Genomic DNA, 21,461 nt, shown 5'->3' on the forward strand with positions numbered 1-21,461 from the left:
CAGGTACACTAGGCGCTTGGTTATCTTGATCTGACTACCACATTGCATTAAGAAAGCAACCACATGCCCCCATTATTTTCATTGAAGGCTTTTGAAAAGTACACAAACAGTCTAACAGAGTCAGACAGCTAACTCTGGAGATTGGGCAATAGTTTTCTTTGCTTTTGTTTTGAGGTCCTGTGATGATTAGGGAATGTGACTTCCTTGTAAACTTTGTCCTCCATAATGTTCCGGTGTTGTTAATCCACCCATCATGCCAAGTGTCTGCCAGTTGGTGTGAAGGGCCTCTCCATCTTCATAAAGATGCTGTATTTTTTCCCACTCTGCTTCATTTGAATAAACCTATTTCTACAGTACCAGAGTACAGACAGAGCTTCCAACATAACAACACCCGTTTGGTTTGCCGTGTCTAATCATGCATGTTTATTCTCAAGCTCATTGTGACAAAATACTWAACTTGACAGAGCGACAGTTGACGGTTCTATTTTTCCCCACATTGGATTGTTGTGCCATCAAAATCTCCTATCTGTCCGCGGCTTTGAGCATCTCCGGCGGAATGATAAATATGCAAGTCCTAACTGGGATACGCTGCCAATTATACATGCACAAAGATGTCAGTTATAATGTAACATTTGAATTAGAGGTTGTCATTCCATTTCAAACGGTCTTGTGAAGTGACATGTTCTATTATCTCTGTGTACGGTGTAAAACGAGACAAAGACAACCAGTTGAGAGATGTAGATTGGTAGACAGGTTTTCCTGTATTTCTTGTTCTTGTAGATGCAGCTACATGGTATCTCACAAGCACTCACCACACACATATGGATAGTATATATCAGCTACAAACATATACTTAAGTTAACATCATTTGGCTGACAGCTGAAAAAAATCAAACCTGTAATCGCTCAACTAAGGCTGGATTCAATCACACCCACAAGGAATGTAGCTTAGTTGTGTACCGCTCATTTACCCTTTATGTTGCATCTTCATTAAAGCATGAATAACTACAGTATATTCCTTCATACTAGGGAAGTACAGATAAAACAGGGGGGGGGGGGGGGGTATATAGAGGTTTTAATTAGTATGACTACTAGTCTAATTATCACTTCTGTCCCTGTCTGCTCCTGATGCTCTAGATGTAATTACCATGCCGTAACATTGTGGAACGATATTGCTTTCCCCTTGTCATTTCCTAAGACGTTGCTGTACCTGACACTTAGCGAACCTCTTAATGATACACTGGAACGACAGCTAATTATATGATAATAACAGGTTGAAGTAGGGAGCAGGATGGAGGGGTGGTGGGTGGGGCTACCATACTGGTGAATATGCAGAGCAGTGAATTGTTGTCTGGATCACTGTGATGATTACACACCAAACCAGGCTACGTTTAATTACASATATGTTCATAAATTATGTTCAACTGAATTCAAATTGTGTTAGTTTGGTATAATACGGTATGCTAATTCAATACGGTATGTACTATGTATGATAATAATAATACTACGTGATGTTGTGTTTAATATATATATATACAGTACCGGTCAAAAGTTTGGACACACCTACTCATTCCAGAGTTTTCTTTATTTTTACTATTTTCTACATTGTATAATAATAKTGAAGATATCAAAACTATGAAAGAACACATATAGAATCATGTAGTAACCAAAAAAGTGTTAAACAAATCAAAATATATTTTATATTTGAGATTCTTCAAAGTAGCCAACCTTTGCCTTGATGACAGCTTTACACACTCTTGGCATTCTCTCAACCAGCTTCATGAGGTACAGTAGTCACCTGGAATGGATTTTAAATAACAGGTGTGCCTTTTTTAAAGTTCATTTGTGGAATTTATTTCCATTCTTAATGCCGTTTGCTGAGACAATCAGTTTGTGTTGTGACAAGCGTAAGGGGTATACAGGAAGATAGCCCTATTTGGTAAAAGACCAAGTCCATATTATTGGCAAGAAAGCCTCAAATAAGCAAAGATTAAACGACAGTCCATCATTACTTAGACATGAAAGTCAGTCAATCCTGAAAATTTCAAGAACTTTGAAAGTTTTCTTCAAGTTGCCAGTTCGCAAAAATTATCAAGCACTATGATGAAACTGGCTCTCATGAGGACCGCCGCAGGAAAGGAAGACCCAGAGTTACCTCTGCTGCAGAGGATAAGTTCATTACAGTTACCAGCCTCAGAAATTGCAGCCCAAATAAATGCTTCACAGAGTTCAAGTAACACACACATCTCAACATCAACTGTTCAAAGAAGACTGTGTGAATCAGGCCTTCATGTTCAAATTGCTGCAAAGAAACCACTACTAAAGGACACCAATAAGAAGAAGAGACTTTCTTGATCCAAGAAACATGATCCGTGGACATTAGACCGGTGGAAATCTGTCTTTTGGTYTGATGAGTCCACATTTTTGATTTTTGGTTCCAACCGCCATGTCTTTGTAAGACGCAGAGTAGGTGAACGGATGATCTCTGCATGTGTGGTTCCCACYGTGAAGCATAGAGGAGGAGGTGTTATGGTGTGGRGGTGCTTTGCTGGTGACACTGTCTGTGATTTATTTCGAATTCAAGGCACACTTGCCCAGCATGGCTACCACAGCATTCCGCAGCGATACGCCATCACATTTGGTTTGCGCTTAGTGAGACTATCATTTGTTTTTTATCAGGACAATGACCCAACACACCTCCAGGCTGTGTAAGGGCATCAGATGACCTGYATCAGATGACCTGGCCTCCACAATCACCCGACCTCAACCCAATTGAGATGGTTTGGGATGATTTGGACTGCAGAGGGATGGGAAAGCAGCCAACAAGTGCTCAGCATATGTGGGAGCTCCTTCAAGACTGTTGGAAAAGCATTCCAGGTGAAGCTGGTTGAGAGAATGCCAAGTGTGCAAAGCTGTTGTCAAGGCAAAGGGTGGCTACTTTGAAGAATCTAAAAAATAATTTGATTCGTTTAACACTTTTCTGGTTACTACATGATTCCATATGTGTTATTTCATAGTTTTGATGTCTTCACTATTATTCTAAATGTAGAAAATAATAAAAAATAAAGAAAACCCAGGAATGAGTAGGTGTGTCCAAACTCTTGACCGGTACTGTATATAAATATATTGAAATCTTCAATCTAATTACAGCCATAGATTACAAGCCTCAATCAAGCACCAGTTTTGCAATCAGAGACCACACCTGTTCTATTTGTCGTACTACTGTTACCAACATCTCCTATTGCTCCCGTAGAGCACCGGTTTGTTAGAAGGAAGTACCACCGGTACCAGTTAGACCCCTCACTGAGATAGCAGGTTCCTACATKACTTCCACACACCGGTTTTATTCAGACTGGTGTCGTAGTCCTCACAGCGACAGGAACACAGCTGACAAACACATTCTCACAACGCTGGTAGGGGGCTGATGGGTAATTTGAATAGGAGTGTAGGGCGGTTGGCGGAGGCATCAACAGCACCCTTCGACTGCTTTCAAAACTTTTTAATTAGCTCTAATTACCTTTGGAGGGAAACGTTGGGGCTTGAAAGGATTTGTGTCAGCGAGTGAGAGATCAAAGATAGTTGTGTAGTTTGCATGTTAATACTGAGAACAATAGGGGGCAGTGTAATCATCAGACCCTGGAGAGAACTAGCCCAGGTCGGGGGGGAGGGGTGTGTGGTGTTGTTGTGTGTGTGTGTGTGTGTGTGTGTGTGTGTGTGTGTGTGTGTGTGTGTGTGTGTGTGTGTGTGTGTGTGTGTGTGTTGTGTGTGTGTGTTGTGTGTGTGTTTGTGTGTTGTGTCGGTGTGTGATTAAGTATTTGTGCTTGTGGGTCTGTGTACATCTGGCTTTGTCCAGGATGAAAGGCTTTCGTGTGGTCTATCCTATAGATGAGGTCTATCATAATGCATTAGTGGACATGGCTGTGGCAGGGTCGTCCATCAAAGCCCATCCATCATCTGCCATGCAGTGACAGGCCTCTAGTGATTATTTGCTATTAGGTGAACGTTGAGGCATACACATGGCTGGGAGATGCTAGTTGAACTGGCTCAGGCCTAATGTGGGAGATGTTGACAACACTGAAGTGAATAATGTAATGATGGGGTCATATTTAAACTGACAGAGACATGAAGGAAGCTTTGGTTTTATGGTTGTGTTATGCGTGCGTGTGTGTGTGTGTGTGTGTGTGTGCTTGTGTGTGCGTGCAGCACTGATGTAGCTACATAATGACAAAGATGGCATCTAAGAATTGATTTTCATCTCAGTCTCACAGAGGGATGAAAGCATTTGTCATATGAAGAGACAACTAATCATTCAATACTAACATTCACAAGAAACGTTGCTGTGCTGAAAGCACTTAGACCATACAACATGAAGAGGAATGATTAGAGGAATGGTTAGTGAATGATGGAAGGGGGGCATGAGTGAAACAGTTTGGGAAGTACAGGCCTAGTCCAATAGAGGAAAAAAACTATTCAAGGCCTGAACATATCTATCAAAATATGATTCTCTTTTCAGCCTACTTGTAACTTGATTAGACTTTTTTGACTTAAAATTAGATTGATTGTTGTAAATTTACTTGACTTGTTTAAAATAAAATGTGTTAAAACCTCTCTTGGGTACGTGAGACSTTAGCGTCCCACCTCTTCAACAGCCAGTGAAACTGCTGGGCGCCAAATTCAAATACAGAAATACTCATTATAAAAATTCAGAAAACAAAACATATTTTACATAGGTTTAAAGATGAACTTCTTGTGAATCCAACCACGGTGTCAGATTTAAAAAATGCTTACGGCGAAGCATACCCTACGATTATTTGAGAACATAGCCCAGCAGACAAATCATTACAAACAGTAACCAGCCAAGTAGAAGAGTTACACAAGTCAGAAATAGAGATAAAATTAATCCCTTACCTTTGGTGATCTTCGTATGGTTGCACTCAGCAGACATTCATCTACTCAATAAATGTTCCTTTTGTTCGATAAAGTCTCTTTATATCCAAAAACCTCCGTTTTGTTCGCGCATTTTCTTCAGTAATCCACAGGCTAAAACGCAGTCAAAACAGGCAGACAAAAAAATCCTAAATGTATCCGTAAAGTTCATAGAAACATGTCAATCCTCAGGTTGTTGTTAGCCTAAATAATCTATAATATTTCAACCGGACAATAACGTTGTCAATTTAAAAGGTAAACAAGAAAGGCACTCTCTCGGTCTCGCGCATGAAAAAGCTCTGTGACACTTTAGGGTCCACTCATTCAGACTGCTCTTACTTCCTAATTTTTCAGAATACAAGCCTGAAACACTTTCTAAAGACTGTTGACATCTAGTGGAAGGCATAGAAACTGCAATATGAGTCCTAAGTCAATGGATACTGTAATGTCATTGAATAGAAAACTACAAAACCCCCCCAAAAAATACTTCCCAAATTGAACAGATCAGTTCTGTTATACTCAAAGACACTATTTTAACAGTTTTGGAAACTTTAGAGTGTTTTCTATCCAAATCTACCAGTTATATGCATATCATATCTTCTGGGCCCGAGAAGCAGGCAGTTTAATTTGGGCATGCATTTCATYCAAAATTCCRAATGCWGCCCCCTACCCTAGAGAAGTTAACATTTGATTGATTGTTGTAAATTTACTTGCCTTGTTTAAAATAAAATGTTTTAACATTTGATTGATTGATTGTTGTAAATTGACTCAACATAAAAATGTGTACTTGTAAAATGACTTGACTGTTTTACCTAAATAAAATATGACAGTCATAGGCTATTTGTGTGGACTCATTCACAGAAATGTAGCCTTCTATTTGTACATGTATCTGTGCTATTAGTCGAACTACTATGCTTTTTAAAATACTTACTTTGTTTGCTTTAATCAAAAGATGTTCTCTAGTAGTTTATCCTTACTGACAGTTTGACCGTTATTCATACATTTGTAAAGTTTTCYGGTATTTATAGGCTACCAACTTCCCTTCCATTTTATTGGTTGATAAAAGCTCATCACACACTTTTGGACCAATTAAAAAATGACATGTTAGTAGTGTTTCTCCTTTTGAATATCATGTCAAGTGTTATAATCAAACTCATTAAGGTTCAGTTGATGTTGATTTTGTGAAATGATTAATGCATAGACTATTTCAGCCTAAGGCAATGTGCTGTATACAATTGAATCTGTTTTATTTGCACATGTAACCCTASATTAACTTCAGTCTGAACCTCTCTCACCTCTAATCAGGGTCTTTGTAGTTGGCAATGCCTTCACGTGTATGACATCATCAGACACTGACTGTGTCTTATTCAAAGCAGATTAAGCACATAAAACCTGTCCAGGAAGGATTTACCAACYCGCTCCACATGTACCCCAATGATTAGCCTCCTCATTAGCAGACATTCACAGCAGCACGGGTAGGGAACAACGGGTAATCCTCTAMCATGTGAATTGACATGTATCTCGGGAGGATGGAGAGAGAGCGAGAGAGAGAGGGGAGAGCTATATGTGTGTTCTGGAAGTGGGGTGGGGGATAATGACCACCATCCTGTAGTGACTGAAGCCTGCCTCCAGTGTGTTTGGATGGGAGTAGGTGGGTCGTGATGGGTGTTCAGGGCATATATTCATCACACTGTTCCTCTCGTTGGATCTGTTGTGTTTCCACACACACACATTACCAGGGAACTGTTGTTATGGTGTGACGTGTAGTTCTGTTGTTGTTCAATAGCAAAGCCCGTTGCAACTCTGCAATCCAATTGCCAAGCCCAATCTGACTGTACCTGCTTTAGAAACAGGACAGCCAATTGCTCCCAGAGTGACGTGATCGCCCAATGAAGCCTAATCGACTATTCAGCCTGATGGACAGATGGACGTTTCTGTTCCTTCCTGTCTTTCCTCTCCCAGACATCTCTCCATCTCTTTCCATTAGTTTTTCTTATTACATTTATTAAAACCCGTCCGGATCCTACTTTTCCCTTCTCCCGTTCATTACTCTGCCTTATCATGGCAGGCTATCTGAAGTGTGCTGCAGCTAGTCCATTATGCACGTATGAAGGCCATCACTGCCCCAGTATTGGCCAATTCATCAAACATTTATCTGTTGCTCTCTGAACAGTGTGTCAATTTGCTCGCCAGTCCGCAGCCGTCTTACTGGAAGAGAAAGATGACTTCTCCAGAATCTCCACCACCAACAGCTGACAAGTGACACCACACAGGTCCTCTAACTTTAAAACGAGGCCTAAGGCTGCGGCCTGTCTTGACTTTTCASTGTTCTTCTCTTAGTTTTGTTTTTCTACTCAGGCAGACCAGAGTTCTGAAAATATCTATCTGGTTCTCTACAGATTGGATCTACTAGTAAAGTGAATACGGAGCGTCCTCTATAACTGTGGGKATTTTTTCTTTATCTGTCGGTGTGACTGGTCTTCATTAGGATTGTCCTGGGTTATATTTGGACTCTGTGAGGGAATGGATATANGGTTATATTTGGACTCTGTGAGGGAATGGATATATATGTTAGGTTGTCTCCTCAGTTGACCTCTAATCCTAAACACTACTAAAAATGCCAACTGTGATTTATTCTGACACACAAAGAGAGAAGTGGAAAGATGTAGAAGATCTGAGGCAATTATCCTACTGTCATTCCTTGCTTAAAGACATTTGACATGAGATGGACCTACGCCATTGGCAGGAGTGACTGACATTTCAGCCAATAATCACAGAGGGTTTTCTTCCCTCCGCGGGGCTGTCAGTRGTGGTTTATCAATCAGTGTGTCTGCATTAGTATTAAACTATTGATCCAGATGCCTCTGTCTCTGTGTACACCTCTCTGGTTCACGGGTATGTCTCCTCTCCTGTTTCCTCATCTGGCCTCCTGTCTCCTCTCCAGTCTCCTCTCCTATCTCCTCTCATGTCTCCTCGTCTGGCCTCCTGTCTCCTCTCCTGTCCTGTCTCCTCGTCTGGCCTCCTGTCTCCTCTCCTGGCCTCCTGTCTCCTCTTATGTCCTCCTATCTCCTCTCATGTATCCTCGTCTGGCCTCCTGTCTCCTCGTCTGGCCTCTTGCTTCCCATCATGTCTCCTAGTGTAGCCTCTCGTTTCCTAGTTTGGCCTCCTTTCTCCTCTGTCCTCTCCTTTCCACACCCGTGTGTGTGTGTATGTGTTGTGCACATGTGTGTTTTCCATTTTACCCAACCATAAGAGCTTTGGGACTTCAATTATACTCATTAGTTGTCGTAAAAAAACTAAAGAGGACGGGTTATGTTTTTAACTAAATTGCATTCACTCTGTTCTCCATATTAAAACTAGGCTCTTAGAAAGGTAATGAAACCAGATGTTGGTGTTAGGGGAATCTGCAGAGAGCGCAAGGGGGAAGGGAAGGCCGTCTTTGTAAAAGAATTTGTTCTTAACTGACTTGCCCTAGTTAAATTATAAACAAAGCTGGAGACAATTTTAAGTAATCCTCATACTGTATCCGCTACACACACACACACAAACACACACACACACACACACACAACACACACACCACACACACACACCACACACACAACACAACACACACACACAACGGACGATGGGGTTTAGGTCGTTGTTGGCTGGGCTCTACTCTCCCCCTTGCTTGTGAATTTAGGTTGATTAGATGGCTGGTGCACCAGGCAGTGGGTTGACAATGAACAACTTGTGCCATGCGGCCTTTTTTTAACAAGCAAGTTTCAAAGACCCTACTTATTAATAGACGTCAGGTCTGTAATTGCATTAACCACACGTGGGGATGTATGCATTAACGACAGGTGGGGATCGGGGTGCTTATGCATAAACACACCTGGGGATGTTGTATGCATTAACACGCACAGTTGGGATGTATGCATTATCAGCCGGTGCGGATGTATCTAAGACACACGTGGGATGGCTAATGCATTAAAAACATACGTGGGGAATGTATTGCCATTAAACCAAACAGTGGGGGATTGTTAATGGCATTAACCACACACGTGGGGATGTATGCATTAACCCAACAGCGTGGGGAATTGATATAAGTGTTTCCATTAAGCAGCAGCACGTGGGGGATTGTTTTTGCTTGCTACACACAGTTGGGGAATGTATGCATTAACACAGTGGGTGTTGCTTAAACACGTGGGGATGTATGGCTTAACACACGTGGGGATGTATGCATTACACAAACGTGGGGATGTTATGCATTAAGACACAGTGGGGGATGGTATGCATTACCACACGTGGTTAGCTGCAACGTGGGGGTATATGCATTAACCACACGTGGGGATGTTGCGAATTAACACACAGTGGGGATGTATGCATTAACACCACGTGGGGATGAAATTTTATTGGGATACAGTTTGAAATGTTCTAGGGGTCTTTGTTTGTCATCGTGCCTTGCAGTTTTTCTTTCTTTATGGCCAGTTTTCAATGTGTTCCCTTCTTCTTTCTCCACACTTTAAAATAAAGTATTTTATTTAACTTTTATTTTAACTAGGTAATCCAGTTTAAGAACTCTTTTAACATATGGTGGGCTTGACAAAGGATGGGGCCTGACACATGATAACAGATAGTGGCTTGGACAGGATGGGGCCTGAACAATGAATTAACATAATGGGCACAGTGGTGAAGACAGTTTGAAAAGTGGCGACAGGATGGGCCTGAAACACATGAATTAACTTATGGCTTCTGAACAGGATTGGGGGCCTGAATAGCTTTATAAATATGGGTGGCCGGTGGCTGACGTTGATACATGGGAAGATGCCTGAACACCATGATTAAAACTAGTTGGGCTTGAAGGGTGGCCTGAACAATTGAGTTAATAGTGGGTGAAGGGAGGCCTGAACACAATATTTAACTGATGGGCTTGGACAGGATGGCCCCTGAACAATGATAACATAGTGGGGGCTGAAGGATGGCGTGGAAACATTGATTAACATATGGGCCTTGACCAGGAAATGGCTGAAACAAAATGATTAACTAGTGGGCTGGACGAGGTATGGCCTGGAAACCACATGATTAAACATAGTGGCTGTGAAAAGGATGGCCCCTGAACACATTGATTAATTAGTGGGGCTGACAGGATGGCCTGAACACTTGATTACAATAAGTGGGCTGACCAGGAGGCCTTGGAACACTTGATTAACATAGTGGGCTGACAGGATGGCCTGACACTTGGATAACTGAGTGGGCTTGAACAGGATGGGCCTGAAAATGATTAAAGTAGTGGGGGGCTGACACGGCATTGGGCCTGAACTACTTATTTAACATTAGTTTGGGCTTGACAGGATGGCCTGACAGAGTTACTCTGGGATTGAATAGTGGCTGAACAGATAGAAGCAAGGTTGGGCTGGAAAGGCTGAACACTTGATTAACATAGTTGGGGGCTGCAGGATGGTGAAACACTTGATTAATAGAGTGGGGCTCTGAAAAGGAATGGCCTGACACATGATTAAGCATAGTGGGGCTGACTAGAGGTGCACCTTGAACACATTGATAACATAGTGGGCGGTGAACAGGGTTGGCCCTGAACTGCTTGATTAAAAAAGTGGGGGTACAGGATGTGCCTGAACATGAATTAACATAGTGGGCTTGACAGGGTGCGCTTGAAACACTGATTAACATAGTGGGCTGACGGGTGGGAACATGAAACATGCTCTGAAGTGGCACTTTATTAAATAGTGGTGTGACAGGATGGTGACAATTGAATTACATAGGTTGGGGCCTTGAAACAGGATTGGGCCTGAAACACTTGAATTAACATAGGTGGGCCCTTTTGACAGGGTGGGTTGAACTTTTGAAATTATAAGTTGGGCTTTGGAAGGAATGGCCCTGAAACACTTGATTAAATAGGGGCCTGCAGATGGGCCTGAACACTTGATTAACATAGTGGGGTGAACAGGATGCCCTGAACATTGATTATACTAGTGGCTGACAGGATGGCTGAACACATGATTAAAACATAGTGGGGCTTTGACAGAGTGGACTGAACACTTTGATAACATAGTGTGACAGGTGCCCTGAACACTTGCATAATTTAACATTAATGCTGACAGGCTGCCTGACCTTGATTACACTAGTGGGCTGACAGGTGCTGAAACACATGATTAAACATAGGGGCTGACAGGATGCCTGAACACATGATTCATAGTGGCTGACAGGGGTGACCTGAACACTTTGTTTAAACAAATAGTTTGGGCTGACAGGATGCCTGAAATTCGATTCACATTAAGTGCTGACAGGATGGCTGAAACAGATGAATTAAATAGTGGGTGACAGGATGCCCTGAACATATGATTAACATAGTGGGCTGACAGGATGGCTGAACAACTTGATTACATAGTGGGCTGACAGGATGGCCTGAACACTTGATTAACATAGTGGGCTGAAGGGTGGTAGTGGTGAGGGTTATAAACCTTCAAAAGGATTGAAATCTGCAATCCCCTAACATTACCCTGAACAACTGCTCCCCATCATCTTTATGCCACGTGTGTGTGTGTGTGTGTGTGTGTGTGTGTGTGTGTGTGTGTGTGTGTGTGTGTGTGTGTAAAATAAATGTATGTGTATCAGAGGGTTCTGCAGTCCTTCACAAAAACAAATTGTAAAAAAAACACTTTAACTAAAAACGCTTTGGTGTTAAACCAACCCCCATCACAGTTTTCAAAAAAGTTTCCATTTCCATTCAGTCTGTGATTGTGGGAGTGTGTATTCTGTATTCGGCTGGTCGGGCTGTGATGATGATGGATGACAAGTTAAATTTGTGTCCGTGGAATGAAGGTGAAGTGTGACAGAGTGATTTGTCTTGGGAATGGAGGGTTGGGGTCAGGCCAAACCAGGCGCCTCCAGACACAAGACATTGACAAATTCATCCTGCCCGCCACATTTCTGAAGCCTTTTGTTTTGAATCCTGGCTACTCACTGGTGACCCCCATCCCTCATCCTGCCAGCGTTGTGAAGGAAGCCCTTCGCCGCTGAGTCCCGGGTCCAGGCCACGCCAGAGGAACTCAGCACCACTAATTCTCGTCATTCCCTCTCTGACAGGCCCCTGACAAAACTCTCCCTGTCTCTGCTGACGCGTGAAAAGAGGGAGGCTGAAATATTTATTTCTGCACATAATGGCCGTCTGCACAGATTTAGAGCCGTATCATTTTTCTCTTCTCTTCTCTCTCTCTCTCTCTGTCTGTCTCTCTCTCTCTCTCTGTCTCTCTCTCTCGCTTTATCATTGCAGGTCACTGACTGGCCTCAAAGCGTTCACTGGGCTGGAAGAACTGGTCGTCGACAACAATCTGCTCGGAAACGACCTCCAGTTGCCCAGGTTACCCACCCTCCACACCCTGACACTCAATAAGAACCAAATATCCTTTCAAGCGAAGCACTCATTCTCTGTGTCATTCTGTAGCATTGGCTAAGGCTAAGACAGAATACTTCATAGAGCTGTAAGAACATTAGTCTTTGGGTGTGTTCAGAGCGAACACTGGACGCTCTGGCCAAGGAGTAGGGTTGATCCAAGCATTCTGACCTCACAACGGCAGTCAAGCACCCAAGTAAACTGGCTAACGTTGGCTAGCTTGCTAGCTACTTCCAGGCCCAAATGAGACAGATAGCACCTCACTCTGACCATTTTACTCACCCTAGCAGAGCTGGTTAGGCTGTTTTCATGTTATCCRGAGCGTTGGTGACCGTAACTTACACTTTTTTGTACTGACCTTTACCGACACCGGCCACATTCAACTGGTGTTGAGCGTTTGTAAGTTCATCAGTTATTCTGCGCTCTGGCTCACTGACGAGAGTACTCTGAAATCGGAGTAGATAGGCATAGTGAATTTACCAACTCACCTGTTGTTGTGCTTCTGTATCTCTGTGTTCTCTAACTCTCGTAAAGGCCTCTGGAGTATTTGTAGTGCATGTAAAAGCAGTGTTAAAGGGATGTGGGTCTTGGTACCTCAGACCCCACAGACTAGTTTCTACGCCACAGGGACCTCTAGTGGAAACAGGGWTATAAGACAGCAGGGTCTGTGTCGATATGTTGAGGAAGAAAATGGAAAGAGAGGAACTTCTGAGCATATCTTTGCGAAAGAGCCATATATATATATGTATTAGTAGTATAACCAACTACAAACATTGACAAATGAACCACTAGTATAATGACTCATATACAGTGGAGTGTGAAAAACTGGAAACCTCAACAAAATAAAAAAATCACATAAATATGTTGAAACAAGACACTAGAACATTTAACATATGAAAACCAAACATGCAGTCATTATTGTAACTCTATATAAATTGCCAGTTACATGTATCTTTTGTGATTGCAAAGACAATGATTAAACAGCTCCATACCTGTATACCTTCCTCATTTAATAGTAAACTGTAAGCACTCACACTCAAATCGATGAGCAGACAGAAAATGTTTCAACTTCCTCCCTTAACATGAAGAACCAAGCCTAACTACGTGTCCTGTTTGTCCCTGGTAGCCTCCCCAGTAGATCCATCTACAGGGTAATGATGCAAACACACAACTAMCGTGTCAACATTAAAACTGGGCCTCCTTGAAGTGCGTGTCAACCGCTCTGAAGCAGAGAGAGAGAAAGGGGGGGGGGGGAGAGAAAGAGAGCGAAAGAGAGGTGAAGTGGCCTGCACATGCTAATGCCCCAATTAGACCACATCTTGACGTGGAGCTGTGCCATTTTACACACTCCACCACTGCATTAGTGCGCTTGCATTTTGACACTTTGGGCTCAATTTTCCAATGGAGTGAATGTATTAGTGATGACTGTGCCTGTTTGGGAGGCTGGTTGCTTTTTTTCCACGTTTGTGGGGGTGGGGGGGTTTATGCCGTTGGCTACGGCTCTGTGAATCATGGACCGTTTGAACCACAGGGCATCCATCATTTTGTCAATGTTTTAACGCTCCCCACCCGGCCACCTGGGGGGGGGGGGGTTGAGCAGAGAGGGAGAGAAGAAGAAATAKAGATGTGAGAGAGAAGGGAGAGAGGAAGAAAGATGGCAGGGTAGAAAGAGAGAGAGAGGGAAAATACAGAGAAACAGACAAATAAATGCCTAACTCTGAGCCTTAAATTGAGCCTTTTTATCCGCTCTCTCACAGCAACCCAATGCCTGTGACGACTGGCTTTCTGAAGGGGGTGGGGGGTAAATGCTAATGTAATTAACAGCCTTGACCTCTGACACCTGACTGACATTGAGGCGCTGCTGGAACACTTGGCGGAGGCAACTCCGTCGCTGCAGTACCTCAGCCTGCTGGGAAACGAGGCCTGTCCCAACCAGCTGGTCAGCCTGGACAAGGATGAGGATGACTACCAGAGATACAGGTAGGGAAATGTGTATACAGTACACACACACACACACACACACACACACACACACACANACACACACACACACACACACACACACACACACACACACACACACACACACACGCACACACATACAAGAACAAGAACGAGGATGACAGTCAGAAATACAGGTCATTGCCAAAGGGTTGCACAGTGATGCACCGCTAAACTAGAATAGTCCCAGTAAGCACAWTGACGTTGAAAATATGTCTAAAATAGTATTTTCCAAACGTTCAATTTAGGTTCTGACTGAAAGGTGAAAAAGGCGTATTTTCCGGACGTTGAAAAATACTTATTTTCTGGACGTTGAAATATGGTTAATTTTCGGTTCTGAATGAAAGTTAAAAAGATGTCATTTATGGATGTTTGGGCCAAATCAAGGCTGGTCCAGACCGGACCAAATRCCAACGTCCGTGAATATGGAAATCAAGGCCTGTCCGGACTGCACCAAAACAATGTGTCTAAAAGGCATCGGCGTTGGTCCGTGCTTACTGGGGTGTAGCCTACAGTGTTGCCTGAATTTATTTATGAACGCCCATCTATGCAGWAGGCCTACTGTTTGTAAAATACAAAAACAAACGTTGGCGTCTCTCCGTGCTTACTAGGGTGTAGCCTACCATGTCGGCACGCAGTGGAATTTTATGAATGACCATCCATGTGGTAGGCCCACCGTTTGTAAAACAGGCAGTTGCATTGGCTTTATTAGTTCTGATTCCTGTGACTAATCACTTTGGCTATTTAAAATCCTTAATAGTTCATTGACACACCCGTGCGCCCAATCTAAATAACATAATATAAAAATCTGTCAATTTTAACTAACGATATCAGTTTTTTGCTGCGTCTCAATCTACTGCATCCGCCTTCTCATGAAAACGTCTGTAGTGACCGGACGGTTTGGCCTACAAACTACCAACAATGAAAAGGGGAGACTCTCACGAATATGATGATGTTCTCCGTTTTACTCTACGACCCCCACAAGTCCCACGGACTCGTCGGTAACCCATACAAACGAATGGAAGTATGGAGGTAGTTTTGTCCCAACAAAAATAAGAGGTTAAATATGTGTAAAAAAWATATATATATTTATTGATCTTTCTTATATCTTCTAGATATAGGACAGACACTTTAAAACCTTATTCTTTATCATTTGTTTTTTGACTGTCTTTTTTGCTATTTCTAAATGTGTTATTCAATGCTTTTCTATGGGCAGAGCATGTGAGCTAAACTATTGAAACCAAACCATATGATTTGAATGAAGAGTATTTTAGTAAACAACATGAAAAGGTGACTGTAAGCAGCACTCATCATTTGAAATAAGTTACTTGTCGTATTAAACAGCGTCAAAACATTCTAAATAGGTCAGACAGACAGATAGCCTAACACGCTGCCCAAACCGAAGCGTCACGTGTGCGAGCGTTGTAAAATAAATGTACACACACATGTTATTCAATCATTGCACCCACACTGCTCCTGCGCCAATGAGCGTCTGCGTTGCCAGCCACTAAAATAGAAGTTGCTTCTATTTGTGACGCCGAACGCGATGCAAGTCCTGCCTCTCCCAGCTCTTCATTGGCTTTTAGAAGCATATACCCACGTGGGTGATTGATGGGTGAGAACACATCTCCTCATTGGTTTTACCCACGTGGGTGATAGATGGGTGAGAACACATCTCCTCATTGGTTTTACCCACGTGGGTGATTGATGGGTGAGAACACATCTCCTCATTGGTTTTACCCACGTGGGTGATTGATGGGTGAACTGATGTCAGTTGTGGTAATTCACCTTATTATGAAAGTTGCCAATCACCATATAAAGTCCAAAGACGAAAAAGCCTGGAAGGAGGAGAGATGACTAGAAACGATTCGGTTTACCGCTTTATGTGTGGATTAATTGTCGGAGTAGAGGACCTTGTACATTTCAGGTAAAATAACAACTCAATGTTTATATCCCAGGACAAATTAGCTAGCAACAGAAAGCTAGCTAGCTAAAAAGGACAAAATAGCTAGCAACTGCAAGCTAGCTAGCTAAATTGCCATAAATGTTTAATGCTTTTTGACCTTTCCCCAAAATAATATAATTGGTTCAGAGTTTGTTTTGAACCTGCGTGTCGTGATCGCGTTTGGTGTGGAGGGACAAAATCAATTTGCGCACACWKRCATCCAGTTTGGGCAAGGTGTTAGAAAGAACAAACATTTATTATTTAAGCTATATTATTAGCCTATTATTTCAATTATTTCATTTTACATTTACATTTTTTTACATTTTAGTCATTTAGCAGACGCTCTTATCCAGAGCGACTTACAGTAGAGTGCATACATTTTATAACATTTTTTATTTTTATTTTTTTACATACTGAGACAAGGATATCCCTACCGGCCAAACCCTCCCTAACCCGGACGACGCTATGCCAATTGTGCGTCGCCCCACGGATCTCCCGGTTGCGGCCGGCTGCAACAGAGCCTGGGCGCGAACCCAGCCCAGCCTGGGCGCGAACCCAGAGACTCTGGTGGCGCAGCTAGCACTGCGATGCAGTGCCCTAGACCACTGCGCCACCCGGGAGATACAAAGGCTATAGCCTACAAGGCTACAAGGCTATAGCCTACAAAGAAATACATTGTGAAGCATTTGCAGGAACATTATAGCGCTCAGCATTTAAACAACATTGTGCATATAGGCTGTGCCTTACTTATAATTAAATACAAATGAAATGAAAAATGCTTTGAATAATTTTTTAGAAACACGAGTTTGGCCAGAGTCTGGCTTCAGGCTCATGCAATGGTGCCTGCAGCGGAGAATACCCTATCCGCGCTTGCAGAGCCACTGGGGATGCTAAACACGCCACTCTTGCCAGACTGGGCAGCGATGCAGTTGTTTTTTAATTATTTGAATTATTATAGGTAGGCCTAAAGGTTTTTTCGGCAAAATAACCCTATCAAAACGGAAAGCTCCTTGAAAGTGGTAATATGTCAGGCCTATTGGGTTAAAATCCATTATAGCCTATTGTATAGATAATATACATTTTAAGAGATCAGATTTTTTGTTTATAAATACTTTGCTACAATGACACACTTAGCTAGCTACCCACCTCATTCCTTTCTGTTAGCATGGGCACGTATTAAGTACACCATCATGCTTTCGGGATGTGTCCTCTTCATCTTTGTAAATCACCTTGATTTTTCTGTTTTATCAGTTTTTTATGAAAATATTTAGCATACTAGATAACAGTAGCTAAAGCAAGGGGCTATAGCAGCACACAAGTAGCCTACAAATGCTCGGCTGGGCATGGCCTGAGCTCGTGAAGTGAGCGGTACAGGAGCTAAATTGGAGTGGGTGAGAAGGCCAACGCTCCAGGCTTTGGGAGACTCGCTCCACGCTCCAGTCAAATTGGGCATGCTCTGCTCCAGATCCAGCTCCACTCACATGCTCTGCTCCAGATCCAGCTCCACTCACATGCTCTGCTATGGACTACGGTAGTAAAGTTCAAATTCAATATTGTATTTTTTTTTTTAAATGTATACCTAAAGGGGTCCTAACATTCTAAATCAAATGGCTAAATGATCCAAAAAATACCATATGTTAGCTTAGTACCCCCCCAACACAACGGCTTAGACTTTTGCTCTGAATATCGGCTACCCAACTTTATCAGGAGTTATCCTGAGCCTATTTGCAATGATAATCAATGTCTTTACACAGTTCTTTTTCGCTATGACCAGCTCKTCAAAAATATTTACGGATACAAACTCGAAAACCGTTGATCATGACAATGTAGCCCACAGGGTGAAACTCCTGGGTTGCAGTTGTGAATACCCTGATTATCCATTCTATATTGTTCATTTTACTTTGACCTGTCCTGTTTTTAGAATATGTATGTTTGTTAACATGTCAGCGCATTTTTTATTTGATTGGGCCGTTTAGATTAGGCTATTTGATCGGAGAAACCTGCATGATGTAAAAAGTGTCCGTCTCATTACATTGTCATACATTTTATCTCTAGCCTGTAGGCTACAGAAAAGGCCACATACTCTTTCTATCGTATCCTAAATCTGCTACATGATTTATGTTAGAGGATTTTTGGGGACGGAAGGTTGTTGGAGCGCAGCAGCAATGCATCTCTCCAACAGCACCCTGGAGAGGCGCGCTAGAAATCAAGCTAAATATTTTGCGCGCCCATGTGCACTCAATTAGTATTTGGTAGCATTGCCTTTAAATGGTTTAACTTGGGTCAAATGTTTCAGGTAGCCTTCCACARGCTTCTTGGCCCATTTCTCTTGACAGAACTGGTGTAACTGAGTCAGGTTTTGTAGGCCTCCTTGCTTGCACACGCTTTTTCAGTTCTGCCCACAAATTTTCTATGGGTTTGAGGTCAGGGCTTTGTGATGGCCACTCCAATACCTTGACTTTGTTGTCCTTAAGCCATTTTGCCACAACTTTGGAAGTATGCTTGGGGTCAATGTCCAYTTGGAAGACCCATTTGCGACCAAGCTTTAACTTCCTGACTGATGTCTTGAGATGTTGCTTCAATATATCCAGATAATGTTTCTTCCTCATGATGGCAATCTATTTTGTGAATTGCACCAGTCCCTCCTGCAGCAAAGCTCCCCCACAACATGATGCTGCCACCCCCGTGCTTCACCGTTGGGATGGTGTTCTTCAGCTTGCAACCCTCCCCCTTTTTCCTCCAAACATAACGATGGTCATTATGGCCAAACAGTTCCATTTTTGTTTCATCAGACCAGAGGACCTTTCTCCAAAAGTACGATCTTTTTCCCCATGTGCAGTTGCAAATCGTAGTCTGGCTTTTTATGGCGGTTTTGGAGCAGTGGCTTCTTCCTTGCTGAGTGGCCTTTCAGGTTATGTCGATATAGGACTCGTTTTACTGTGGATATAGATACTTTTGTACCTGTTTCATCCAGCATCTCTTCACAAGGTCCTTTGCTGCTTTTCTGGGATTGATTTGCACTTTTCGCACCAAAGTACGTTCATCTCTAGGAGACAGAACGCGTCTCCTTCCTGAGCCGGTATTACGGCTGCGTGGTCCCATGGTGTTTGTACTTGCGTACTATTGCCTTGACATACATCCACAGGTACACCTTCAATTGACTCAAATTATGTCAATTAGCCTATCAGAAGCTTCTAAAGCCATGCCATAATTTTCTGGAATTTTCCAAGCTGTTTAAAGGCACAGTCAACTTAGTGTATGTAAACTTCTGACCCACTGGAATTGTAATACGGTGAATTATAAATTAAATAATCTGTCTGTAAACAATTGTTGGAATAATTACTTGTGTCATGCACAAAGTAGATGTCCTAACCGACATGCCTTAACTACAGTTTGTTAACAAGAAATGTGTGGAGTGGTTGAAAAACAAGTTTTAATGACTTTAACCTAAGTGTATGTAAACTTCCGACTTCAACTGTATGTGAGGTTTTATGTGTTGTTGGAGGTACTGTACGTTTTAGTAAGTTTAGCTGACCAAGAYGTACCTCGTCAATCTGCCGWTATATATTTTTTAATTTGAACAACTATTTATATTTGGATTTTTGAAAGTTATTATATTTTAATGTATTGAATGGGGAACGAACGTTCCGTTTCTCAACCAGATTGTGGATTGAACCTCCTGGTTCTAAAAGMTTTATCAAGCCACCTCTGGTCGGGCAAAATGCATTTMAYGTGTGACTAGTCACAACCACAAATGAGTGTTTACTAGCAGTGCAGACCATGCATTAAACATCACAGCCTCTCATCAAGTCATGCGATGTGACCACCATTTGTCAGCCTCTACATGAAACACGATAAAAGGAAAAAACACTCTCTCTTTTGTCTGTTTTAGCCCTAAGTGCTTGTTCCTGACTCTGTGTTCTGTATTAATAATTTACTAGCACTGAGGATCTCTCGCTCTTTTACTCTCTCTCTCTCTCTCTTTCTCTCTCTCTCTCTCTCTGTCTCTCTGTCTCTCTGTCTCTCTGTCTCTCTGTCTCTCTCTCTCTCTGTCTTTCTACCATGCCTTGACTGATACTGTGTATGGTCCTGTGATGTAATATTCATAATGTGTCACACTGTAAAACATCAATTTGAGCGTGATTCAGATTCCATCTCTCTCAATTACCAAGGCAAGCAGTCAAGTGCTGTGTCGCTCACTGAACGGTGTCAATTAGTCCAATGGCATAACAATATAAATATACACAAATAATGAAATATGGTGCTGTGTGTCTTGTAACGTGTTACGTTACAGCCTCAGCAATCTACACACAATACCCCATAATGACAAAGCGAAAGCTGGATTTAAAAAAAAAAATACAATAAAACAGAAATACCTTATTTACATAAGTATTCAGACCCTTTGCTATGAGACTCGAAATTGAGCTCAGGTGCATCCTGTTTCCATTGATCATCTTTGAGATGTGTCTACATCTTGATTGGAATATTGGTAAATTCAATTGATTGGACATGATTTGGAAAGGTACATACCAGTCTATATACGGTCCCACAGTTGACAATGCATGTCAGAGCAAAAAAAGATCCCAAAAATGTTCCATACACACCAAAAGCTTATTTCTCTCAAATTTTGTGCACAAATTGGTTTACATCCCTGTTAGTATCCTTTGCCAAGATGATCCATCCACCTGACAGGTGTGGAATATCAAGAAGCTGATTAAACAGCATGATCCATACACAAGTGCACCTTGTGCTGGGCACAATAAAAGACAGCTGTAAAATGTGTAGTTTTGTCACACAACACAATGCCACAGATGTCTCAAGTTTTGAGGGAGTTGGCAATTGGCATGCTGACTGCAGGAATGTCCACCAGAGCTGTTGCCAGATAATTGAATTTTCATGTCTACCATAAGCCGCCTCCAACGTCATTTTAAAGAATTTGGTGCATCTAATTGGCCTCACAACTRCAGACCACATGTATGGCGTTGCGTGGGTGAGAGGTTTGCTGATRTCAACGTTGTAAACAGAGTGCCCCATGGTATGAGCTGGCATAAGCTACGGACAATGAACACAATTGCATTTTACCAATGGCAATTTTAATGCACAGAGATACCGTGATGAGATCTTGAGGCCCATTGTCGTGCCATTCATCCACCGCAATCACCTCATGTTTCAGCATGATAATGCACGGCCCCAT

The 21,461-nt window shown here is 42.3% G+C and overlaps 1 protein-coding gene across 1 annotated transcript in view; it reads left to right on the forward strand.

Annotated features, from left to right (window-relative positions):
* The window catches only part of LOC111951744 (leucine-rich melanocyte differentiation-associated protein-like), a 399,153-nt gene that overhangs the window by 345,519 nt on the left and 32,173 nt on the right, over positions 1-21,461 (forward strand). Inside the window, exons 3-4 of the mRNA XM_070434998.1 lie at positions 12,202-12,328; positions 14,162-14,301. Of these exons, the coding sequence (XP_070291099.1) occupies positions 12,202-12,328; positions 14,162-14,301 (267 nt within the window). The remainder of the gene's footprint in view (positions 1-12,201; positions 12,329-14,161; positions 14,302-21,461) is intronic.

Source organism: Salvelinus sp. IW2-2015, linkage group LG25 (genome assembly GCF_002910315.2).
Source record: "Salvelinus sp. IW2-2015 linkage group LG25, ASM291031v2, whole genome shotgun sequence".
Taxonomy (NCBI): domain Eukaryota; kingdom Metazoa; phylum Chordata; class Actinopteri; order Salmoniformes; family Salmonidae; genus Salvelinus; species Salvelinus sp. IW2-2015.